The following is a 27,433-nucleotide window of genomic DNA, read 5'->3' as shown; positions in this document are numbered from 1 at the left end:
AACTACTGATTGTTTTGTATACCATTTTAATTTGTTCCGTGCCTTGAACTCGTATGTCAATATTATACATTTTCCCATGCCATTTCCAAATAACATTAATCAGTTCCAGCCCCCCAAAAAACATCACCAGTTTTTTTTTTGTTTACCTGTTTTCCACAAAAACGCTACAGCCTTGTATTGTGTATGTATGTATGTGTGTGTGTGTGTGTGTGTGTTTGGACACGTCCAGAGGAGAAATAGTGAGTATATTGGTTGAAGGATGATGAGGACGGAGCTGCCAGGCAAAAGAGCTAGAGGAAGACCAAAGAGAAGGTTGACACAATTCTTAAAGTCCCTGTAAAGTGAAAATACATACAACAAAATTTTACATGCCACAGAGAAAAGTGTTAACTTTGCCAAATCTGAATGATTAAAAAATGTCCATTTAAAATGAGGCTTCAAGATCATGAAAAATCAGGCTGTTGTCTTCGCTCTCAATGCTATGGGACTGTCAGCTGGATGCATACAACCACAACCCACTGAAAAATGCATACTACATCTAGCATCTTTCTCATGACTACACATCCATACATATTTGAGCTGTGAAAATATATGTGCTTAAAGCCTCCAGTGCCAGAAATATAGTCCTGGGTCATTGCGAGGCTTTCCACGCAGCGACGAGAGGCACTAGCCACCTGCTACTCGCGAGGCTTCTGGGGCTCCTCTCGGCATCACCTCCACTCTAAGGAATTTAAATAGCAACACTGACCTGTTCTGTAAATTGTGGCATTGAGGGAATATGAATTTTTATGTTTGCGTAGCTAGCTAACTGCTCGCAGTAGTGGTCAAAATGGGTTTAGTAATAATAAAATAGTAACTCGCAATTCCACCGGATAATCGCTGATTCTTATTCTGGGCGCCGTTTTAGCCACCCCGCAAAAAAGTATGTAAAACAAATGGTGTAAAACAGTGTAACATTACTAGGCTCTATTTTCGTAGACTGCGCAAAGTGCGGCGACTGCAAATAGTGGCGTATCTTGATTTTCATACAACCGCAAAGCTCACTGGTATGTTTGCCAATTTGGTTTACCGGTCTGCGTCAAGATGGGCATACCGGCACAGCGACTGTGTGCCCTTGGAGATGCGCTTGGTGGAGCAAGATTTTGGTCTCAGAAACTCCTGTGAACCTGCTCACACCAGCGCGTCCCACTTTTAGATGCGCTGATGTACGCCGGTCCACGAAATTACCAAATCTAGCCTGCCTCCTCTTAGATTTACGCCAGTCATGAAAATCGAGCCCTATATCACCACAATTCAGTACTACATACTGTAGTTCTCAATCTTTTCACTTTTTCAGCAATTACCTTCAAACATGTATAATGTATTTAGAAACAAATCTCTGAATTCACTTTACAGGGTCTTTAACAATACAGAACATGTATTTACACATGGGCTGGTGGTCATATTACAGTTCTTTCATCTGTAGGTCATATACACTATATACACTTTTTTATAACTCAGAACAAACATACACAAATCACAATTGTCCAAAACATGATAATCGACCACAGAAATTCTTGCGACAAAAAGCGCCCTCACCTGATTCGCAGGCAAATGTCTTGGATGTGTCGTCACAGAAGATGATGGCCACAGCGTGCTTCTTGGTCTCTCTTGGCATCCTGCTAATGTTCTTGATATTATGGAGCTCAGTGATCTGAGGACGACAGAATTGGCAGCGGCACATTAACTCAGTTGAACGCAGTCAACGGCGGCAATGGGGCTTAATTGACCCTCTCGTGCCGCTCTGCTGAAAGTGCAATTGTAGTTTAGGGGCTTTTGCACATAAACAATGTCCCTTGAGAATCCAAGGTCTACACTGACATACACTTTTAAAGGCCCCATATGATGACCTGCATCCTCACTATACCATTTCAAATGATAAAGAAGAGTGAACTCAAATGCATCAAAATCCCTTAAGCCAGAGCTTGATACAGAATGGAAAAAAACACATGAAAAAGATTCCATTTAATTGAATATCACCTGTATTTACAGGCCATTCTGTTCTACATGACTCAGCCTTGACGATAAGGCCTATTACATTACTCTAGTCCATCGTGTGCTAACTGCAGGCTCTTTGCCAAGAAGGCTGGGGATGAATTAGCTGGGCTGCAATGTAAAGCTTAAAGATTAAAAGCTCGCGCCGTAGACAATATATGCAGACTACACATTCCTTTTTCTGATATTAAAAAATGATGAAAAGATGTGCTACGCTTGTAATTGAAGTCAGATTACGAGGGAATAAAAATGTGAAAAGATGTGAGTCAGGTGTTATTATCGCTCTCCAAGATTGTATCAAAATGTTTTATTTACGTGTAGATACAATATGTACGTGTCCTCACTCAGGTAGGCGGACACAAAGTAAGCATCCACAGAGGGAATTTCTGAGCCGTGAATTCCAGCATCTATCCACTCGTGTGTGTGTGTGTGTGTGTGTGTGTGTTTGCAGCAGTATATGAAAGGAAAATATTTGGTTGCATTCCCAGCCTCAGGCAAAAAAAAAAAAAAAAAAAAAAAAAGGAATCATTTGAGATGACTTCCATTGCACATCCCAGCTGACTCCTTTTTTATTTTATTTATTTTTTTGTATTGAAAGGTGTTGACTTTAATCTCACATTAGCACCAAAATGCTTTGCCTGAAACACTTACATTCCATCCCAAAATTGTTTTTCATTTTTATTCCATCAGGAAGACTAGAGATGCACAAAAACAAAGACCCATAACATCCTTTCAGAGGGCTATAAATATTCAGAATTTCTGTTATTGTGTGTACCGACTCAGGCAAAGAGAAGGAGAGAGAGTATGGAGATGGGGAGAAAAAGCGGTAAAGAAAGCCAATCCTCTTTGTGTCGAGTGTGTAAATCAGCCACCAGTGCAGCCTATTTCCTCCCAAATCACAGCAGCGTCAAATGAAGCCCTCAGACGGGATCTTTCTCGATCTTTGTGGCGATGTATTACCAAGTGCACTGGTGCATGTGTGCGCCCATCGGTCACTTCGGCACCGGTTGTATGAGAAACCCCGTGGGGCGGCGGTGGGGTGGACAGGGAGAGGCTTCAATCAGAAAGCGTGGAGGCAAAGGCCGATCGACACGTCATCTGTTGCCTAACATGCTTACTGAGGGCAATCAAAATGTCTTACTGATTGCAGTCAAATTTAAGACCATTTAAGACCTGTTTAAGGCTACTTCAGTCACATTTAGAGCCTCTCAGTCACTGAATACGTATAACCATTAGAAGTGGACAGTAAGGGCTCAAGAATACGTCACAATAGCTTTTATAATTTTTAAGAACTGCTGTGAAAATACCCAAGGCTTTCAGGTGCTTTATCTCCTCTCTTGGTCTGATCAGGATCTTAAAAGAAAGACGTTTACTGTGTCTGGCTTTTTTGAAAAGTGGATTTAAAAATGATGTGTCATCCTAAAGGAACATAAAAGCCATCACTGAGAAAAACAAAGAAAAATACTTTTAAAGGAGCTGCAGACATCTTGGATTATTTTATAATTATATGAGCCATCACCTTGCCATGGTGTAAGGGTTTGTGTTTCCCAATGATCCTAGGATTAAGTTTTTATTTATTGATTATTATTTTTATTTTTTTTGTCCTGTTCGGCTGTTTGGTCAAGCAGAATGGAGGATCTGTATCCCTTTTATGCCGGAACAGTTTTACTGTGTCACAGTGGAGTTTTTAATCTGTCGCTGTGGTTTCTTAATATTCTAATTGATGTTTGAGAATCAGAGTCGATCAGTCGAACGGAACAACGTTTCTAGAGGGGAGAGAGAAATGAAGACAAAGCACTAATTGTAAACAGGATGAGAAAAGTAAATCATTACATATCTACAACAATGAAACATTAGATATGCGTGTTGTATGGGGCTATAGTGTTACCCCATAGGTGCCCATCGGTGTGAATGTGTGTGTGAATGTTTTTTTTTGTTTCTATGTGCCCTGCAATTGGCTGGCGACCAGTTCAGGGTGGACCCCGCCTCTCTCCCGAAGAAAGCTGAGATAGGCTCCATCACGCCCGCGGTCCTAGTGAGGATAAGCGGTACGGAAAATTGATAGATGGATGGGCTCAGTTGTGTGGGTTCACCTTGTGAAAACTCCTGAAGTAGGCGGCCTTCTCGTCAGGATACTTCTCCAAGCGCCGTGGCCCTTTACTGGATGCCTTTTTGAATACAAGCCAACATCTTCGGAAGATCTGCCAACAGAGAAAAGTCGTAGTTAACCAATTGAAATACAGCCAAAAGGCTATATGCCTTATTCATATAGATACAAAGCTTTTGTCTATGCACTGTGGAAAGGACGTTTGGCCCAAGTGTCATAATACAACCAACGGAACCCTTTGAAGTCATGTGGAATTGTAGGCAATGTGCATGTAAAACGTTTGTTTACAGCCAATTTTAACCAATTGCTTTCATTTTTACATGAATCTCTTGTCCTGAAACTGAATGAGTTTTTAATCTGTTTTTTTTTTCTTTTAAGAATGTATTTTCATCAATGTCATATAAAATTCACACGACCACAACATAAATAGTTTTATTTACTAAAGTATTTTGGTTTTGGGGTATTATTTCAAAATCATTTGGTTGTTTATTCATTTTAGTTGCTTATTTAATTAATGAATCGTCATTATTGGATCATATGTGTTTTGATGCATCAAGATCTTTACTTAACCAGAGAGATAGGCAAGGTATCCTTTATTTCATAGCACAGTGGTCTAACTATTGGCATCTCACAGCATGGCAAAGCACCTTGCGCATACGGACGTGCGCGCGCGCACGCACACACACACACACACGTGCACACTGTCACACTAGAGCAGCAGATTACTGCACATCATATTGATCACAGTCTGCTTTATCTACTAGCTGAAGATGAGACAAATACTGAATGCAGGGTTTCTTTGGCTTCAAGGTCAAATATACAGATAAGCACAAGCACAAATATGATTCAATTCATCTTCCATTTGAATCTTGCATCAAATATCAATTTGCCGGTAATAGCCAAATTTGTCAGTGCCCTAAATCTGTTTAAATCTCTTTTCTTTCCTTTGTGTAAAACCAAATCTGTACAAACAAAATCAGGTGCAAGAGTGTGAACAGTGAGAATCAAGAACAAATTACAGCTTTTTGACGTACATGTATCTTAAAACGTTTTTCGAATTAATTTGAAATGATTTTTTATTGTCAAGGGATGGACAATGGAATACATTTTCTACTTTTCTTGCGACTATTTTCAAGTATTTTAAGCATAATTTTATTGATAATTTTAGATGGCAGAAAAATGAAAGCATTTTTCCATATCTTTATTTCAAGATTAGGTTTGTAACCAATGCAAATTGTGAAAGGCAAAACAAAATGGACATCTCAGTACTCAATTTCGTGCTCAACTCAATTGCTTCAAGATAAAGTACGATCAACAGGATGCACCAAATCAACAAAATTCCTAATGATTATTTACTCAACTTTTTCAATCACATAAATTATGTCCGCGTGATCTAACGGTGTAAAGGAAAGAGACTTAACAGAGGTCAATTATTTGATTAACATTTTGTCAATTGTGTAGACTTGATTAATTATTTGCATCTTGAAGCAACTGAGGAAAATTGGCATCCACAACTTGGCTTTAAGCAGCAGAGCGGTTCATTTAATTTCAGTCTCAACTAGTTCACGGTAGTAAGAACGACACGACATCAGCTATTATGGGAGGCTGAGCTACTGTACATCCTATGGCACAATTCCACTGGGTCGTAATTGCTGTGTTCCATACGATCTTGAAATAAAAATATAAAAATAAAAATGAGGTGGATTCTCCTATCCCATTAAAAAACAAAATTTTAAAGATACCAATTGATTGATGAATTGTTCGCCTGGTTTGGATTAGAGAAATGAAGTCCAATGCCCATCCTACGAAGAGACTAAGTTCTACAGCATTCCCTAAATGGTCACTGTGCAAAAAGCTGATAGAGATCCAACAATGCAGTACATAGAGCGATGGAAAATTTAGTCCATGGCAGTTTTCTATGGTTAAGAACATGATCCTTCTATTTCCTGGTGGAGACAGCTGCTATCACTCTGCCAGATGTATGATTGCCTGGGGTCATGCGGTTGTGTTGGGAACCACGGACGCACAATTAATTTGTTTACTCTGCTGCAGTACTTCATAAAAGGCCTGCTGAGTTCAACTTGGCACTTTAATATTAATTGGCTGGAGTGGATCCCTGGGTCCTTATTGGTCTGCCTTGATGGGCCTCCATTCGAGTTAAGTGTTGCCCAGGCCCATTATCAACAGCAAACAACAGAAAAACACTGCATGCAACAATATGTAATGCACTGTGGATCAGTCCCTGCATTGCCTACAAAATGCTTGAAAGACACGAGGAAACAAAAACGCTTTAAAATCTTAATTCCTGCTGAACTTAAACAACGTTCGCGCTTTTACACGAACCCAAGAAGACGATCCATACTGACAATGAACAATAACACATCTGTGCTTTTTAAGCAGTAAATGCAATCTTATATTGCCTCGTGGGAGCTCGAGTCAGAGGACACTGCCTGCCGCACAAAGTAATTCACCCTAGGAGTGCTGAGATTTAGTAATTATACCTGCACAAAAGGAAGCTCAATAAGATAGCTTGTGCATAATAGGAAGTGGGGGGTATGAATGGGGAGGGTTTAATTTCGTCTGTTCTACAGTTGTCAATGCTTTGTCAAGCCAGACCTATTCTCAGGCTGCTGGTGAGTCTTATTCAGACACTCTTACACTGATTGTAATTACAGAGATGTGAATGAGGCTCTGCTGTTTTGATGTGACTCATTTAATGCCAGAACATTGTAGAGCACACGGTGTGTTCATTCACAGGCGCATACACAGAAACGCACAAAACAATAAAAACAAAGTAATGATAAAGAGAACAGCGATGCTCAAAATAAAACGTGCTTGGTCTATAATTTGAGCTTTGCACTGCATCTCCACCGCCACCCCTCTTGTATAACCATGTGCTTGATCAGCCAAAGGAGACATGGTTTAGCTCCCTACGCAGGAAAAACTTGAGAAACAGCAACTTTCTACAAAGTAGTGCCGCTATGAAGAAAGTTGAACATTGTCCATATCATCTTGTAACGATATCTGAGCCTACATCAAGGTTTTATGTAGTTTGTATGAATACAATCGACCAGAAGCCAACTCAACCAGCATTGAAAGCTAAAGAAAGAAAAAGAAAAAACAAAAGAAAAAGCCCACATCATTGCAAAGAGCCACACAACAAATAGATACATACATAAGAAACAGTAACTTACACTATTTGGCCACCGAAACAATCTCGCTCCTTCTAATGTTATGGGAGGCTCGAATAATCAATTACTCCAAAAGTACACAGCCATGAAACGTTGAAGAGTAAGGTATGGGTAAAAAGAACCCAATTACAGAACAGATGGCTTGAATTTATTTATCTTGTTACTTGTTGTTTCACCTTTTTTAATGCCTCTTCCTATTCTCTTTTGTCTCCCCCAGCTGTCTCAACGAGCAAGTGTACATTTTTGATCATTCTTTGTCTGTTTCTAGTCACAAGATAACATAATGTTGTGTTGTTAAAACTCCACTGAGTTTTACCTTCAGAAATGTTGGCTTATGCAGTAACCTTTTACCTCCTCGAAATTTTTTCTTGCCATTTAGTTTGCCAGACACCTATTATGTCTTTCTCACCTCCACATCTAAACCTTGACACTAAGAACATACTAAATGGCACGAAAGCTGCAATACATTGGCAAACTAAACTGGTTAAAATCTGATTCACGGGTTGGTGGAGGCTTGTCATTCAAATTCTCACACAAGCCCCCCCCCCCCCCCCAGTCAACAGAAAATGATTGGTGAAACGTAGCCAATATATTTAAGTCTCTGGCAGGCTACATTAGCAACGTGACCCAATAGATGAGATGATAATTTCAATGAACAGCAAAAATCATGGGGGCATAATCAGCGGGTCAAAACAATCAAAAATAATGAGCAGATTTACATTCTGAGCAATGGGATGTACCAACACAACAGTGGAATACAAATTGGGTCATTAAAATTGAACACTTAATAACACAAACTAAGAATGATTTATGAAAGACATCTTTTTTTCAACCCTCGAGTATAATGAGTTTCCATGATGTATGTATGTGTGCAGCTCACAAATAGGAAGCCAGACTGAAAACACAACAGAATATCTGTTATGGGAAGAAATGGGGGGGGGGGGGAAGAAACAAAATACATTAACTATACATTAGCACATGAGCAGGAAAAACATAGTACTGTATTTGCATATATAGCTGCATTAATTTAAAAATAACTGTACTTTTTAATTCTGGTTCATATAAGGGAGAAATATTATGACTGCTTATGAGTGCTCGTGATTTTTACTAAAAATATGGATGTGTAATAGAAATACATTTTGATTTCAACAAATAAAGTTGACATTATAAAGGATTGGAAACATTAGGATGAAAAGCTTGCATTGTATATACAATCAGGGAGTCATTTTGCAGCTCTAAGGTGCATCTGTGGATGATTTTTCACTATTGGAAAAACAACATCATCAGCACGCTGAGCTTGCCAGTGTGTAAAATGGGACATCAGTGAAAGTAGCCAGCTGCAGAGAACATTTCAAGGGCAATCTTTTCACTTTTAGGGGAGGTCTGTCTGAAGCAAGTAAAACACTTCAGGAGGCACTTGGCAAAGTAGGGCGGGTTCATGAAAACCAGGTCGACCCGACGAACAAAATGAGCGTCTCACAAAAAGGGCATGATTGGAACTGGGAGTGCATACCAGTTCCCAAACATCCATCTCAGGATGAAAATTGCCAGAGATGAGAGCAAGTACATTTTGATGATTGGTTATTATCATGAAAATGTAGGTAGAAATTTTCTGAGCCGCTTCTCCTCACTAGGGTCGCGGGCTGCTGGAGCCTATCCCAGCTATCTTCGGGCGGGAGGCGGTGTACACCCTGAACTGGTCGCCACCCAGTCACAGAGAAACAAACAACCATTCGCACTCACATTCACACCTACGGGCAATTTAAAGTCTTCAATCAACCTACCACGCATGTTTTTGGAATGTGGGAGGAAACCGGAGTGCCCGGAGAAAACCCTCGCAGGCACGGGGAGAACATGCAAACTCTACGCAGGCAGGACTGGGATTTGAACCCCGGTCACCAGAACTGTGAGGCAGATGCGCTAAGCAGTCGGACAACGTGTAGATAACAACACACAACCTTACAACAGAGGTTAGACTGCACTTAGGACTTTATTGATGGTTACCGCATAGTTTCACCTGAGTGAAACAAGGATTGAGCCAGGATACAACTCAGACTTATAAGTCAATTACGTCTTAAAATCGAAAGAGGCAGAAGGCTGTTTAAAGTAGAAACATATTTAATCGCATAATCAATGAGGCTAATATCCTAGGGATAGACATTTTATTAAAATGCCTTGGGAAATGAACAATCAATTACTCCTGTTTTGATGCCAGTGTTGTATTGAGCAGAATAATTGCTTCCATAGTGGTTGTCTGCATGGATATACCGGTAGCTCAACTTCCCAGCTCAATAGTTGTGACTAGATCAACAGGGCCTCTGCTGGTTGCAGCCAAGTCGTGTGCTCCATTTTGCCTCAATTGCTTCACGACATGATTAACTGAGGTGTCACAATTATTGATTAATTGACAACTAATCGATCATGAAATTCATCAACAACTATTTTGATAATTGATTAATTGTTTAGAGCCATTGTTTAACTTAGTTGTCCAGATCCTCTGATTTCTGTAGTCCTTCGTGAAAGCAGACTGATTTTCTTTAGTGTTTAACAAAGTAAGATCTGCTTTTACTTTGGCGGCACGGTGTCCGACTGGTTAGCACATCTGCCTCACAGTTCTGAGGACCCTGGTTCAAATCCGGCCTCACCTATGTGGAGTTTGCATGTTCTCTTCGTGCCTGCGTGGGTTTTCCCCGGGCACTCCGGTTTCCTCCCACATCCCAAAAACATGCATGGTAGGTTAATTGAAAATTCTAAATTGTCCATAGGTGTGAGTGTGAATGGTTGTTTGTTTCTATGTGCCCTGCGATTGGCTGGCGACCGGTTCAGGGTGTACCGCCCCTCTCGGCCAGGGTCAGCTGGGATAGGCTCTAGCATGCCCGCGACCCTAGTGAGGATAAGCGGTACGGAAAATGGATGGCTGGGTGGTTTTCTTTTGGAAAACAATGATCAACATTTTTCCCTATCTTCTGACATGGCCCAAACCAGGAACTGAATCATAATTAATTCATGGAAAAACAATATTCCATTTCTCTATTACGACAATCATCTTTATTTGCAGTCGTAGTACAAATAACTTGCGATTGACATGTACTTAAACCTTGAAGCAGCCTCAGAAGTGTATATCAAACTCGTAGGCTTTCGCGCTAAGTAGCTCTCCGTTTCAAAAAGGTTGTTGAGTACATCATTCCCTTTCGTGTGTTATTGCTTAATTGTCATTTATTTGGTTTTGTTAAAACATGAAACAATATCAAATACACAACATCCATCCATTTCCTGTACCGCTTTTCCTCACTAGGTGTGTATTTGAGTGCGAATGGTTGTTTGTTTATATATATGCCCTGCGATTGGCTGGCGACCAGTTCAGGGTGTACAGAAAATGGATGGATGGATGGATGTTGTCTATTTGATATTGTTTGTATTAACAAAACCAAATAAACGACAAGTAAGCAATATCACATGAAATGGAATGATCTACCCAACATCCTTTTTGAAACTGAGAGCTACTTAATGCCAAGGGCTACTAGTTTGATATACACTTGTGAGGCTGCTTATAAGCAGTTAATAAACAGTAACAGGAAAAAATGATTCTGCAATAAACTCATGCAATAGGAATTTGTATTCGATGGTTTGATTAGTCGATGGAATAATAGGTTTACAAATATTTGATAGTGACAGCCCTAAAATTATTCTCAATGAGTTTGCTTTCCTGAAACAAAAGATAGTGTTTGCATTTGGAACAATGTTGCTTTCAGTACAGTATTGCTGATTTTAATTGCAGCAATAAATCATAGAAAGCTCATTTTGGGCCCCTTATACATTGTTGTATTATCAGAATCTACCACATGGAAGAGGGTGTAGCTTGTCTAATTTCAAAGCCATTTGGAGGCTTTAATCATTTTTTAAAGTGGTCTCAAAAACACAAAGTCTCATTCAGTTCACAGACTTGTGCAATTATTGAGAAACGGTCTTCCCTCTCAATAATTGATGCTCCGTATTCAACCCAAACAGACAAATCACTCATCACTTGGATGAACTGAGGAGCTGTCTAAAGCGATGAGAATGATTTCCAGTGACAGCCATCTTCAAGTGAATGACTAATCACACAGGAGAATAAAAATAGCAGTCTATTGGACTCTCCAATGTACGAGTGAATATTGAAACGCAAACGCATTACCTTGGAGGCACAAAAACGCCGCCTCCTCTTTGGATCTTTCAAAGGAAATCTGACAAATGTGGGAAGGTTTTTTTTTACCCTCCTGGTGATTCCTGTGTCCTGCAAAGTATAATTTAAAGATGATTGCTGCTGCACTCACTGAAAATACCTTGCACAAGAGCACTTAAACCAAAGAATATAACTCTTGGGCTTGATGGGAACCCACTCATTAGCATGTTGACTTCGGCGATATTGTTTCTTGTCATTTGTTGTAATGTTTCAGTAATTTCAATGATTTTCTTCCAATGGTAGTGTAGTGCGTCACCTAGCTGACATTTGATAAATGACAGTTCTTCACTGTCGTTGTGATTGAGTTACGACAAGTACAGACCAGTGGCAACCTCAGTGATATTTGTGGCAGGAGATTTCTGCCACTTTGCCCATTTTGATATATATATATATTTCTTAAATTTTTTATCCCACTGGATAGTGGTTAATGTAGAAGTTACACTGCTGGTGGTGACCCCCAACCTAAAGCTTGAACCCCCGACTGGTGGTAACATTTCAAAAAGTATGAACCTGCTTTTAAATGTTCTGTTCAAATGCAGCATTATACCATTTTCTCTTCTTCTGCCAGTCTTTCTGTTAGCATGGGCTTGGGCAGTTCAATTATGGTATTGTGTTTCTGTTTGGGCTATGGGTACAGTATAATAGGTGAAATGAGAAATGTATTTGAGTTGGTCGATTGTGTGGAACTGAATGGTTGATTTGTAAAATTGAGTGCACTACTTGGATGCAACCAGCAGAGGCACCGTTAAATCAATTTCGACTAGGAAGTTGCAATCTAAAGAAGTACAACATGACATCAGCTATGGGAAGTTGACATTCCTGAAAACCTCCGCTATGGCACGACTCCATATTCATTAAAATGAATATTTCGAAAACAGGAATTGATTAATTGAACGTCCCCTCCATCTACTTCCACATAGTCCATCATGGAAATTATGTCAAATACCAGTATATCCAGTTTCTATCATATGTAGTCACAAAAAACGTCTGCCTTAATTTTGGCTCACCTATGACTTCACACATAACACTCAACCTGCCAGCACATACACCCCCCCCCCCCCACCCCCAGTGTACTGAAATATATTTTACGCTGCATGTCAAATGTTTGGACATCCCATCATTTTGTAATTCGCCCCCGACTACAGCTGTTGGCTAGATGGTGAGCCATCCGTGCCCCACTTCATCATAGATTAGTTTATCTGGGCCATTCCAAATCCTCGTATGCGTAATGCAGTGCTACCACAGCAGCAAGTAATCACTGCCCCCTATTCCTTCCTCAAGACACACATGAACACATACTCCCACTGCTCACTTTCTTTCTAGGCTTGAATCCTCGGTGTCTGTTCTATCATTGCCATTGCCACTTTCTCTCTCTCTCGAGTTTATATGCATGATTACGCATTCTCATCAAACATGCATGGGTCAAACCACTGCCAAAATATCATTTCAAAAGCCTTATTTCATTTTTTAAGGCCTTGGTATGACTATGGGGCACAATTCAAAGGCAAACTGAGGATCCCGACACAATATGGCAATGAAATAGTGAGAGAAAAGGCTCCAGTATTACAAGGACTGCAAGGGCAGACGGTTTTTAAAAAAAATAACCATGAGACAGGTCATCAATTCAGAAAAAAATCTACCTAAAAAGGGGGCATGAAAGAAATATGAGGACCAAGGGGAAATAAAGATTGCTGAAAAGATAATTGGGACTCTTGAATCTCTAAATCCTTGTCTTGAGTTAATGTGACCCAGGGAGCCACAATGACCATATTCTTGGAAAATGTTCAAATGAACCAGAATTATTCATTAAAAGAAAACGGTGCAGAAGTGCAGAGTGCAGCTTTTTAGTGTCGGAATTCCAATTGACCGTATCTCCATATGTGAATTCCTAATAAACGATGCTTTTCAATAGAATTAATTACCGTGGCATTTCTGACAATGTTGGATTAAGCACTTTATCGACTATTTCTTTCAGTACAGTTTAAAAATTAAATAATGTCATCAAATGACAACTCACTGCCACATTGCTTTTGTTGTCATGCCACCCGTGTTTTGGAATCCAACAATCCAATCACGTTCCTGAATTCATTTTCATAATCTCTGCACGTGAACCCCACTCAGCAGCAAACTAATTCAAAGGTTAGCGCACAGTCAACATCTGGAAATACTCATTTTATATTGTCACAATAAATCATGACAAAATGATGTCAGATGAAATTTGTGTAGTTGCACTACGTCTTTATTATTGGTAGTAAACCCGAGCGTGCACACACAGACCCAAAGTGGTGCTCCAGCACTTGTCCTTTTGCCCTGGATGGAAAAAAGTGCCTTTTTTGTGAAAGCTCATTTTTGTCTTCATTTTTGTCAACATTTAAAAAATAAAATAAAATTAAATTAAATTAACCTCTGTATCATCCATTCCACCCAAAATGTTTAAATATCTGACAGGCATTTATAAGAGTCCTTGGTAGAATTGTACATATGATATATGATGTTGATGCTTTGGAATTTTTTTTTGTACCCTTCTTTTGAGGAGTACCTTTGAATAAATAATGAGACCCCTCTGATGCTGTGGAAGCTCTCTGCGGACCATGGCTTGTGTCGCAAATGTCAGCAAATACCTACTAGAACAGCTGAGATTTATTTGTTGTTAATCAGATGCATTTTAGATGACGGCGATTGTGTCATTAACTCTCATTTAACATGAGTTTGAATGTGATTGCACAGCCACATTCCGATTTATAAGAGGACGTGCACTTCGGTAACCATGTTATCTCAGTTGTTTATTTTTACTTCTCAAAAATATTATATTATATTTCCACTAACAGTGGAATAGTTTTAAAATGACTTATCTTGGTCTCGTTTTTGTATATCACAAGAACCTGCCATTTGAACAGGGGTGTGCAGACTTTATTTCCACTGTAGCTTCCCTTCACCTCTTGTTAATAATTGTATTATTGGCTGTTAACAGAAATGAATACATATATCCGTAGGCTACTGTTTTTTTCTTAATTGTATGAATAATTTTGTCGATGGGTGCCCCTTTTTGGCTTTAGCATCTACCCCAAAAAGGTCTGTGCATGTGGCTGAACTAGTAAGAATATAGTCTGTAAAGCCGGATACACACTGTAGATTTTTAGAATTGTTTTAAATTTAACAATTCGCAATGTACATTTTAATCGCCTGCGAAAGAAAGTCAAAGCTAACAATTGTCTTAGGCAGACCACCGTGAGACACAACTTGACTACACACATTGTTTGAGTCGTTACTACTTGAGTTATGGTAAGCTGTCGATGTCTCTTTCAAACTGTTGCTTCCTGACTATCAAAACTAATCAAGAAGATTTGCAGTGTCTATGGATTAAGAGTGGTTTAAGATCGTGCATGTAATAAATACTAACAACGAAGTGCTTTTTTAAACTGTGTGCTTTTATCAGTGCCAAAAAAAGAAAAAGAAATAGACAGAGGTGAATATAGGCACACAACACCCTTCGAAGCATGATTCTAGCCAGCTCTTCACATACTTTGCACAGGCACAAAATGGTACAGTGCTTTCAAATCCAGTTGTATTTCACTGTCATAACTATCTGGGAAGACCAAGATATTCAGTTATTCATTCATCTGACGGTTGTCCAACCAGTCAAGAGCTGACAATCGTTACCTTGCTTCCCCATGTACACTGCACGGCTAACGACGCACCGACAAAGCGTAAAATCGGCCCCGAGTCAAAAATGAGTCCGCCGGCTCAGAATCGGGACAGAAACAGGCCGATTTCCACAGTGTATGCCCAGTTTTGGATTACATACTATATTAGTTTTACAGTGAAACTCCTAAGGCTTATCACAATTCTTTCAATGATGTTGGACAAACTACAAATTGGTTCAATTTAGAGGATTTCCACACAGAAAAAAAAAACTTAATCTATTCCAGGATTAAACTGTCCGCATCATTAAACTGTAGAGGAAATTTGTAGTAACATAGTCACATTACAATTTGTAATAGGAGAGTAAACATAAGTGAACCACTCAAACTGTGAAAACAATAAAAAAAATAAAATAAAAGTCATTAATAACTAATGTCAAAAGTGTAAAGCAAAGTGGAGTCACAGATATATCTTTTGACAATCCTATTGTCGTATAATTGTAAAAAGACGTTAACCACTGTTAATAGCAAAACAAGTGTCGATGCATATTGTGACACTGGAGTTTTACTGCTTTGAATTTGAGTCCACCTAATTCACAGTATTTCTGACGCATAACCTTCTTTTACGTTTTTCTTTTCTTAACACCCATCATCGGGGCATGTCCTTCTTTTGGAGTGTCGGAAAAAGCCAAAGAAAAAATCAAAACTGTGCAAAAATGTTTCAATGAATTCTGAATCCACCTTTTGAGTGTTCAAATTGAGAGGTTCCACTCTACTATGACTACACCTTAAATCAGTAGTACTAAACTAGATTCCATTTTAGTGCTACATTTTGTCATTGTGGTGTGAAGATATGTTTTTATTATTATTAATGGTACTAAAATACATGTGTACCAAAGACCAAAGTTGAATTCTCTGTGCTCCATGATGATGGCAATTTTAGATGTGCTTTTGAACAACATTATATATTGTCTAATAAAACTGCAGATTACTGAAGATTGACACAAGCGGGAAGAAAGGGATACACCGTGGGTGTCACATGCCTATAATTTACCCTACTTCACAAGTTAGTACAACCTATTATATTCATTATTGATTACAACAAAGGTAACGTATATTTTTTGCTTACACTTCCAAGAGGCTACAGTGTGCTTGCATGCATATATCAAACATTATTACAGAGGAGAAATTTCCTTTTAAGTCATCGCCATGACAACTGCCTGCTCTTTAGCCATCCCTCATCCAAACCTCTTTATGTATTACTGATTTACCAGGCAATCCTCTGCACACACAAAAAACACCCAAACATACAGCAATTCCCATTTAATCCATGCACAAGTCCGACAATAACATGCAGACAAAGAAGGATTTGATGTGCTGGCACGAAGAGAGAGATTTAGTACAGTGGTATTTTCTTCAAATGGACTGGGATGAGTTGTCCAACGATGTGAAACATTTAGCCAGGCTGAATGTTCAACTGAACTCAATGCATAAAAGATGAGAATGTACTCAAAATGCGCAAAAGCACAAACTCCTTTTAGGGTTTGGAAGCAGTGAGGGGAAACGGATTATTAATCAGGATGTTTGTACTTGTATTGCGTGAGGCTCCTAAAACATTTATTTGCACCAACAAGTGAGCAAATACAGTGGACGCTCAAACTTCTGCTATCATTAAACATTAAAATATGGTGCAAATAATGTTTTAAGTGTTGTTTTTTTAGCATAGACGTCATGTACTGTAAGTGCAAAAGGAAATTAACTGCTAATAACGGGGAAACATAAAAACAAGAAAAGCGTATGGGGTCCCGAAAGATGGAATTCTTTGTCCACTGTTCTTTAATGATTCCCCAAAGCCAACATTCAAAAATCAAGAACACTTAAAGTGAATCTTAACTTTCCTATCACTCTCAGCTAAATGTGTTTTTAGTCCTACTGTCTCGGCTGTATTACTGCGTTCACAAAACCCAAAGAAAATGCCATTTTCGTCCTCTTTGACTTTTTGGTGGTATTTGTCTAAAATATTAGGTCAAATTTCAAAATCTGAGCATGCACTGGAGACCCGAAAGCCCTCTTGCTTCCCTCCAAGTGGCTGACTAGCCATAGGATGAAGAGGACAACAGGATGAAAGCATCGCTCGCTTGCTGCCATGAAATGACGCAACCCCACCAATTGTGAAACTTAATTATCATTAGCTGACCACTTCATTATCATAAAAATAAAGTCTGTGAAATCACTGTGTGCCGCTCCAGAAAATATTTGAATATATAGCAGGACTATATAAAACCTGGAGTGTTTTCCAGGATGCTTTGTGTAGTTGTTTTTGTTATTTGAATTTAATCAGAGGCCCTAAAAAGCAGTAATCCTCATGCATTGATGCACAGCCCCCCCCCCCCCCCCCCCCCCCCCCCTTGCAGATTAATTCTGAAGAGGTTCTTGCTCACTAATGTTTGGACTGCTCCTCTGATACACATAGCTGGGAAAGCAGCAGGCTCTGCGACAGTCATCCGCTCACAAGCAAGATTAGTCCTCACTGGAACTAACTTGAATCAGTGTGCAAATCAAAGATGACGCCGGCAAGTAAACACGTGTGCGTGTGCGTGTGTGTGTGTGTGCAGAAACTGTGGCAGAGCGCTCTCGTGTCACAGAATGATGTCCAATGGAATTTGTCATATTGTTTTTGTCTCTCTTCCTCAAAAAGAACACACTGCCTTTTGCGGGAGGGGCTGAGATTCAGTGTTACTGTGTGTCCTAGGATGAGGAATGAAATTATCACTTCAGCCAACAGATATTTCTATGAAATGAGAGGGAACCACTGTGAAGATAAGAGGGGAGATGCGTGCAAGTGGGCAATGAACTTGAAACACCCCTTTGTTAAATGTGCTACATCCTAATCTGATGACGAGGCGACCACTACAACTGCCAAGGGGTGAAAGGTTCGCTGTAATAAATAGGCTGCATTTTGCTATGGTTATTATTAATGGGTTCTGGATTTTTGATGCACTGACGTAGTCACTGCAAGGGGAGAAGTTGGTTTGTAGTTCCCATCATTGGTGATGAGCAATGCAAAGCAAATCAATTTGTCCATTTCTTATTAAAGTCCAAATGAGCTCCTTTTTACAAAGCAGTACAGATTGGAGCATTTTGCAAAGCAATCTGTTTCACTTTTCATTTTTAAAAGCCGTGAAGGCTACTCTCTGAGATAGGCATCATAAATGATTAATTTAATGTTAAAAAAATTGCTTGTTTATGTTGTATTTATTGTCGATTAATCCTATCTTGAAGACGTTGTGGCCAAAATAGAGTTCAGTACTGAGCTGCAACCAGAAGAATTGCTGTGGATTCAGTCTCTCAAAAACCGTGTTAACAGTTAAGGAACTTACCAATCAATTTATTCAAATATCAATTTTAACGAATGAAACAAAATAAAATGCAATTAACCTCTTTGCAAGACTATGTTGTATGTGGTGCCACTAGTCCAAACACGATATTCTGATTTAATATTGACGTTCATGGAATAAAATTTAAAACAAGATTGCTTCATCAATTTTCATCCATCTTAGGTGACCACGATGTTGGGCAATATCACTCTCTGCTCTTAACCGAAAATAACAGCGCAACTGATTAAAAATGGTTAAAAACATCATGTCATCAACCCGTAGTCATGCTAGTTATCGCAGCACACACGGGGAGTCCGCTGACCTGTTTAAAGTTTGATCATGTGACATTTGCAAGTGTGAGAACAGTTGTGATGTGTGACAGAAATGGGTGATATTGCCTGGCATGGAACCTGAGATGGATGAAAATTGATGAATTCATCTACTGTACTTCTTATTCCATAAAGGCAATATTAATCAGAATAGCATATGTAGACGAGTGATGGCACATGTATTCATGCCAAAAAAAAAACAACAACAAAAAAACTTGGCTTTAGTACTCCTGAGGAATTCAGTGTTATTGTCTGCTCCATGCTCCTTGCAAGTGTTTTCATTTTGTATCTATGTGTTTAACTGTTTATCCCATTCAATAAACAGCTGAAAGTGCATTGGCAACATTTTTGTCACTTCACCTGAGCGGTCGCATATTGGTAGCTTGGTTGAAAATTAAGTTCTGGCTCACAATACAAAGCAAAAAAGATTACGAAAAACTGTAAATTGGAGCACTCACAAGTAAAAGATACCACTGTATTTTTGTAAAAGATACCACTGTTTGCCATAGAGCAGGGGTGCTCAATGCGTCGATCGTGGTCGGTAGTATTGGTATATCGCATGACATCGCGTGACATAAAAATTACAAAGACATCAGCCTATCATCCATCCCGTTGCTTGATCGATATACATATATAATCGATGATATCTGAATTTTTCTGACACTTAGGTCACGCACATGCGCAAACAACGCTGCTAAAAGGTAACTGCAGATGCGCAAACAACGGCGCCAAGTGTGTCAAAACTGAGTTACCTCCAATTTTGATCTCGGGGTTTTCTTTTAAACTTAAGAAAGGTTATAAAAATGAGTGGGGGAGCTGGACCCAGTAAGAAGACAAAAACTTACCACTTTCATACGGAATGGGACGAGGAGTATTCTTTCACGATGACATTTTCGAAATGCGTATGCCTCATCTGCCAGTCTGCCATCGCATTACCAAAGAACGGAAACGTGGAGCGGAATTTTAGGACTGCGCATGGAAAATACGACACTGACTACGCATCCCTGGCTGATTCACTTCAGTGCAAGTCATCGGAGTAAACTCAGTTAATGACAAAAAAAATTGACATGGTTAATTCTGTTGTGTTGTGCAAGATTGGCTCATGCGGTGATGCAAGGTACATCAACATACATTGGTGCCGAGCTGTGTCGGCGGCCCAGAATTTTAGCTCGCTGGTAGCGCTCTGCGCTCTCAAACATGGTCTCAAATGCCAACTCAATACCTGATAACAAGTAACGAGAGAATGGAGAATACGTGGCCAATTAACCTATTGTGAGTCAATTGTCCAACCATATTTGAGGTCTTTTGAGGTCCACAGTAATGTGATTGTAATTACTTCCTCCTAAATGCCATATTTTGCTGAAACCTCAAATTAAATCTAAAAGTTGATCACATATTAAGTCTTATATTTTTTTCAATTGACTTTGTTCAAATTATTGCAAACTGTTAACTTGTAAATAAGCATAATATGACCTTTTCAAATTGCCCACAAACTTTTTCCAATGACCTTCCGTTTCCAATTGTTTATGACTCTCATGAGCAATTTTTTTTCTCCTTCATGACCTTTCAATGATCCGCTCACAGAGCCACTGCCAACACTATTGTGTGCTCCATTTCCCCTGGCAAGACCTTGCTCAAAATTCCCTCCCCGAACAATCCTCCATGCAAAAATATGAAAAAGCCATTGGCTTGGCTGTTGCAACACTTGAGGTCATTTCTGCTCATTAGAATGATGCGATATGAACAGAACGAGCAGGCAGTTTTGTATGCAACACCCGGTTAGTCAGCTGCAAAGTTTCGAGACAATGTGCCGAGCTGGGCGGCTACCAAATTCCGAGCAGAGAGATAAACTGTCGCCTCCTTACTATTAAAAGAACTCCCATGAGAATGAAAGAAGGATGAAGGGAGGCTGGTGCAAACTAATCTCCCAACAAAAAGAAACAAACAAAGCTTGCACATGGACAGGTGACATTCACTAGTTGCCTCCTTCCCACGCAGACACTAACGCAAGGTCAAGGTTTTTCCAACACATTAATAATACACAGCCGAACAATTAGTACCACATAAAAATAAACAGTGTGGGTAAATTTACAGCAAGAATATTTACCTCCATGTAAAACAGCTTAGGTTTTATATTTACAGTATTTCTATGCAGGACCATGACAATGTTTACCATGTTTAGTGGATTAAAGCCAGGGAGACGGAGGCATACTGAGGCTATATTTGGCTATGCATGAATATGCTTGGCAAGCAGGTTGATGAAAGGTAACAGCGGGAGAGGATCTCAATATACAGTCCAAAGGTGATTTAAAAATAAAAGGAAGGGGTATTTTTGTTCTTTTGATACACTGCATACAAATGTAATACAGTAGTCTGTTTGTAATTTATTAGAATTCTGATTCTGACCGTGACTAATCTGAATTTGAAAACAGTTTGAGCTGTCTTGCAAATGCCTCCCTGAAATGTCTTTTTAGAGCAGAACCTCTAATATCAAATCCCTCTAAGGTTATACAAGGGACAGTCGAAAAGAAATGTTACATCTAATCTAATTTGACCTATGTTTTGTCTTGAATAATTGTTGGTTTATTTATTTAAAAAAAATAACAACAAAAAAAAGTTTTCTTTAGGCCTGTCCTCTTCCTGTCAGCCATTTTGGAAATTAGGTCATTGTTGGATGCCTGTCAGAAGCAGAGAGCTGTGATTGAATTTCTTACTTTGGAAGGGGAACTAGCCCTCAACATTTTCAAAAGATTGCAAAATGTGTATGGGGAAGCTGCATAGGCTAAAGCATAGTCAAAAAGTGGGTGTCCAGGATCCAAGGTGAAAAACAAGAGCCTGTTTTGAGTTCCATTTGTGACACGCAAACGAGCGGCAGACCATCTTCTACGGTTAATCTTGAGACTAGTGCTAGGGTCGAGGCGCTGATCAGAGAAGATCGTAGAGTCACCGTTGATTACATCAGCATCATGTGTCATCATTTAAGACATAAGCCTTAAAATGTCCTATACCACAGGTGTCAAACTCAAGGCCCGGGGGCCAGATCCGGCCCGCCACATGATTTTATGTGGCCCGCGAAGGCAAATCATGTGTGTTCCATGATTCTTGTTAAAATCTGTACCAAGATTTCAAATTGTCATATTTTGTAAATAACATTGAGATATTACAAGCATTTTTGCGTTACCAAATATGAACAATAGTGGAAAAACCCATTACCCTTGATTTCTGATTCCAAAACTAGTTTATAAATTTCGGGTGGAATAATATGATGAGGTGATTCGGCTGTTACAGACGAACAGGGGGAAAAAAACAAAAAAAATGATGAGGTGATTAAAGATTTGTATGGTTTCGCAGTCATAACGGCCCTCTGAGGGAAACCATAACTACAATGTGACCCGTGCCAAAAATGAGTTTGACACCCCTGTCCTATACCATTAATACAAATTTTCTGAGGGTGATGGTTGACCTTCGAAATCTGAGTAAACTGGATGTTGGCTAGCATCCTAGAAAATATTGTGTTCCATTGTATTTACAGTTCTGAGGACCGGGGTTCAAATCCGGGCACCGCCTGTGTGGAGTTTGCATGTTCTCCCCTTGCCTGCGTGGGTTTTCTCCGGGCACTCCGGTTTCCTCCCACATCCCAAAGACATGCATGTAGATTAATTGAAGACTCTAAATTGCCCTTAGGTGTGAATGTGACTGTGAATGGTTGTTTGTTTCTATGTGCCCTGCCATTGGCTGGCGACCAGTTCAGGATGTACCCTGCCTCCCGCCCGAAGATAGCTGGAATAGGCTCAGCACGCCCGCGACCCTAGTGAGGATAAGCGGTTAGGAAAATGGATGTATTTACATTTCTTTAACACCTACAGTATAAGTCATGTCATACATAACCACAGGATAGAAAGTGACCCTAAAACCAGACAACAGTGCAAATACACATCAGACGAACATACAAGAACGCAACGCGTTGACAGACACACAAACGCAAACATGAGCTCAATTGCAGAGTAAAGCACGGGGGGCTGGTGTGTTGCTTAATGAGTGGAGGATGGCCAGCAAAGGAGGATGAAGAGGAAGTGTTAATGGAGCCATGATAGATTCCTCCCTGCCTGATCCTTTATAGGTGTCTCCAGTGTAGGTGCTCAATGTAGCAATACAGTATGAAAGACAAATGTAAAATCACAGCTTTGCATGGGAGTTGAAATTTGTGCATCGGAACTAAAACTCAGTTGTAATCGCTCAGCTTACATTATTCATCATTCAAACTGTGAGTGAGCCCAGAAGAACTATTAAGAGGTTCAGGAAGGAAGTGTAATCAAAAAGAAATGCGCTTTTTTTTTTTTCTTTTTTTTTTTTTTACTGATGACATGCTCATCTAATGTATTAAAAGATTAAATGTTCCTTGGCTGTTTTACAGGAAACCATTTGAAGCACTTTCTCTGTTCATACTTAATCAGCATACGGAGTCCCTCGGGATTCCATTCTTGGTCCACTGTTGTTTAATTTCCTACACTGAATTTTTCTTTCATATTAACATTGTAGGACTTGCAGAGATGATTATAACTATCAGCCTACGGGTGGTGGTAGAAACACCTGCCAAGCGAAACAATGAAACACAACAGGCAGCTCTCATACAGTGTGAAAACAATACTGGCCACAAGCTGTCCTGCTTGGGCATAAAAGTTCTTTCTCAGTCAAGTTTGTAGCCACAATTTAAAGCAAATCTAAGGTCCACATTCTCCTTTTAGATTCTGTTTTGGGCCAGAGGTCCCGAGTGAAAATCTGGCTCAATGCTGAAAAGGGAAACAATATTTTCAACAGCAAGTAACTTTGCTCCTGTATAATGTCATTTGCTTTAGTACTGGATGTCTTTTCACTGGATACACTGCAATCTGTGGCCAAAAAACACTCGGCTGGGGGGGATACGAAAGAAAAAGATTACGAAAGCTTATACATTTTTGATTGTTCATTACTATTGAATATTTCTGACATATTGAAGTTTTAAAAGGTATGGATTTTATTTTCATGCTAGGATTAAATTGCCGTGAGGAGTCCCTATGGAATTTACCCAATAGTATTAACACACACACAGCAGTTTGCACAGCAGCTCATTGAAAAACATTGCAACACAAAACTGTTATGTTTGGTAAGGTGTTGGTGTGATGTGCTTGTGAAGGGATTCAAACCTGTGAGATACAAAAAGCATGAAAGAGGAAACGGCAAGAGCATGCCGTGTCACAGTCTGAAAGCTTTCCAATTATTTGTCGAAACAGTCATATTAAGGCAACCAAACGGCGTTTATCCAAATCAGCCAAGATTTTCGAAACGTAGACCTCACTATAATTGCAAAAGCCTTTTGATCAACACTGGGATTCAATGGGATTCAAATTCTTAAGTGTGGACCGTACAGATATATTCAAGAACGCAACTCTATAATAGAGGCACATCAATCACTAAGAATAACGACTTTTGGACTGTTTCCTATATCCTCTTTGAAATATGATCCATTTGTACCTATAAGGGTGGATAGTTTGTCAAGTGTTTGTTTAATAGAGGAAGATGGTGACCAAACACAAAATGACCACATGCTTGAAGACTCCTTGGGGGTGTTTTGGCTCAGGTGGTAGGGACGTTGACACCCCGCCCAAAGGCTATGGGTTTAATCCTTGTCAAAATTGTATCCTTGAGGAAGAGACTGAACCCCTAAATTGCTGCTGATGCCATGTCATCAGCATGTTAATGGGAAGACCGTTTCAAAGCCCTTGTAAACCCCATTTACCATTACCATCAAAACAGAGCTGCTATTAAACTATACACCCACCTGTTAAGACAAAAATCCAATGCTATGTAAAACCAGGCAATTTTCTTTAGTTCACAGTCTACTTTGCATTTAGAAGATGGAGCGCAGATAAATTGAGGATCGATTGAGGATCAAGAGAAACTTCTCAAATGGACATACAGATTTTAGTGTACCACCTTAGTCGGTCCAAACAGTTGCAAGTCTGCTGACTCTTGTATTTTCTTTGCTCCACAGAACAGTGCAGTTCCTGGAGTGAAAAATTCCCTGACGCGAACAAAACGGGATGGCCTGTCCTGTCTTTGTTAACGGGAAGTGCGCCGTAGTAGCAAGAGCCTATCTTAAACGGCTGTGCCATCTCGGACAATAGGCACATTATTCTCCATTTCTTTGCCCTTTGTTTTCGGTGGGTGCTACTGTGCCAACAAAGGGGAGCATACACACACCATGACAATATGCGCTGTCCATGTCGAGGCCACAGTTCGTTGAGCACAAATACCCACTTGTTAGTCCAAAACAGCTGAGTGCAACAAAAGAGCGAGAAAAGAGCTGATAGATGCTAATATAGAGAGCAATGTGGACCGGGATGGTAAGGGAGCAACAGCGGGGGGTCAGGAAAGAAAGAATAATAACTCAAGAAACATGGATGTTTTTTTCTGTCTACCACACTGTATTCATACTGTAGTCTCTTGTAGATAAGCGCTGATGTTAGTCATAATGAAATATTTAATGTGGTCTTGTTTGCACTTCCATGCTAGTTTAAGTTTTTTTCGTCACTTTTTTTTACAGAAATTCGGTTAAAAGTATGGTATTGTGCCAGTATAGCATAATAAACTATGTGGTTGAGTGTTGCTTTTAATCAAAACTTGTGACAAGATCAAATGTTTTTTTTGTTTTTTGTTTTTGTTTTGCAAGCATGCATAGCCACACTGAACTACACAAACAAATTATCCATATGTTTAGGATAAATGGAGTTTAGCATTTTATTCATTTATTCAAATAACGATTTATGAAATATGACGATTTAATTCCAATTACTGTACAGACAATCCATGTTAACTTCTTTTAAAAATACATGTTCAATAGATACGATTACAATATTCATGCTTGTACTTATAATAGAATATGAATCTAAATACCTGTTTGATTTTTTTTTCAACACAAAAATGTCAACTCTTAAAAGGTCACAAGTCAATTCATTCGAGTAGCAGAGATTGTCTTGTATACAAAACGATTGTTCTGAAAACCATAAGCGAATCATAATTTCACTACAGCTGTGTACAACACTGATTTTTGTTTTACAGATCATTGTTTACATCCGCAATTCCGACTGCTGTGATTGTATTTCGGCATCTCCGACAGCTGTACAGGGTGGACTAACTTTTACATTATGCGAGTGTACACATCGTTAGTTAGGCATACTGTACATGGTCGCTGCACCTGTTTTGAACCTTTTATTCACCATGTGCTATGATGTAATGTATTATGTAACTATGGTATGTACCTGTATCACACAGGACAGTTCGTTGTGTGTGTGTGTGTTTGCATTTGCTTGTATTTTGCTTTGTTTTACGCTGCTGTTGCATTGCAAATAAGAATCTGTTCTCAGGTGCCTTACCTGGATTAAAAAAGGTTAAATAAATTGAATTAAAAAAATAAATACAGTGACTCAGTTCCACATTGTTGGACACATGGGAATGTCCTCAAGCGACAAAAGACATTGTGTCTCCATCGCTTTCCAGTCGCTATTATAAATGTGATAATTTGTCATTAATATGCGTTTCTTGGTTCTATCTGAGCATACAAAAAAGTAAATAACACAACAACCGAATCTAAATGATGTTGTGCCACCATCAGTGACTGTAATCAAGCATTTACAATAACTGGTTATGATCCTTTTGCCTTCATATCTATGAAGGAATTTTGGCCTACACATGCAGAATTGTTTTAGTTCATACTGGAGGGTTTTTGACCCTGAATTGCATTTAAGGTCAAACCAGAGAATCTCAATTAGATTTGAAGTCCAGAATGTGACTTGGCCACTACAAAGCCTTATTTTTTATTTGATTTTATATATATTTTTTGCCATTCCAATGTGGACTTGCTGATATGTTTCAGGTGGTTGTCCTGCTGCATAACCCAAGAATGCTCAAGCTTGAGGGCGCAAACTGATGGCCGAACATTTGCCTGCAGGGGTTTCTGGTAGACTAGGTTGTTAATTGTTCTATTAATCACAGCAAGTCATCCAAGTCCTGAAGTGTGGAGGGACTTAGCCACTGGTGGCTCCCTGAAATAACTTGCAAGACATTAAAAAGGGGAGATATCATGACAAAAAAATATTTATGTAAATTGTTAAAAATGAAAAAAAAAAACATTTTAAGTACGAATGCTATATTGTGCCAACAAGTCATTTGTGTGAATAGCCTTCACTTAAAAATTCTGAAATGGTTGAAACATGGTCATGTAAATCACTCACTCATGTCTCTGTACGCAAGAAGAATTGTCTGCAGCGCCGTTTCGTAGCTCCACTCGGTAGCATAATAAATACACACTGTATGTCTCTCAACTGCATCATGTGATGAACAACTAAAACCAGCTAAACAATATATCAGTGTATTCATCTCAAGTTTGGTCTGTCTATTGTTCTGAGGGACGTGACCAACTTACACATCAGTCACATCACTGAGCCACATTGAGTGTGTATAGTACCATGCGCTTAATAGCAAGCACTGCTTCTG

At 39.4% G+C, this 27,433-nt stretch overlaps 1 protein-coding gene across 1 annotated transcript in view; it reads right to left on the bottom strand.

The window, feature by feature from the left end:
• The window catches only part of dok6 (docking protein 6), a 48,841-nt gene that overhangs the window by 12,963 nt on the left and 8,445 nt on the right, over positions 1-27,433 (bottom strand). The window contains exons 2-3 of the mRNA XM_061758066.1: positions 4,128-4,235; positions 1,579-1,693 (exon numbers count right to left, since the gene is read on the bottom strand). Coding sequence (XP_061614050.1) covers positions 1,579-1,693; positions 4,128-4,235 — 223 coding nt within the window. The remainder of the gene's footprint in view (positions 1-1,578; positions 1,694-4,127; positions 4,236-27,433) is intronic.

This window comes from Phyllopteryx taeniolatus, chromosome 20 (assembly GCF_024500385.1).
Source record: "Phyllopteryx taeniolatus isolate TA_2022b chromosome 20, UOR_Ptae_1.2, whole genome shotgun sequence".
Classification (NCBI taxonomy): domain Eukaryota; kingdom Metazoa; phylum Chordata; class Actinopteri; order Syngnathiformes; family Syngnathidae; genus Phyllopteryx; species Phyllopteryx taeniolatus.
The sequence above is the reverse complement of the archived record's forward strand: the minus strand, read 5'-3'. Positions and strand labels throughout refer to the sequence as shown.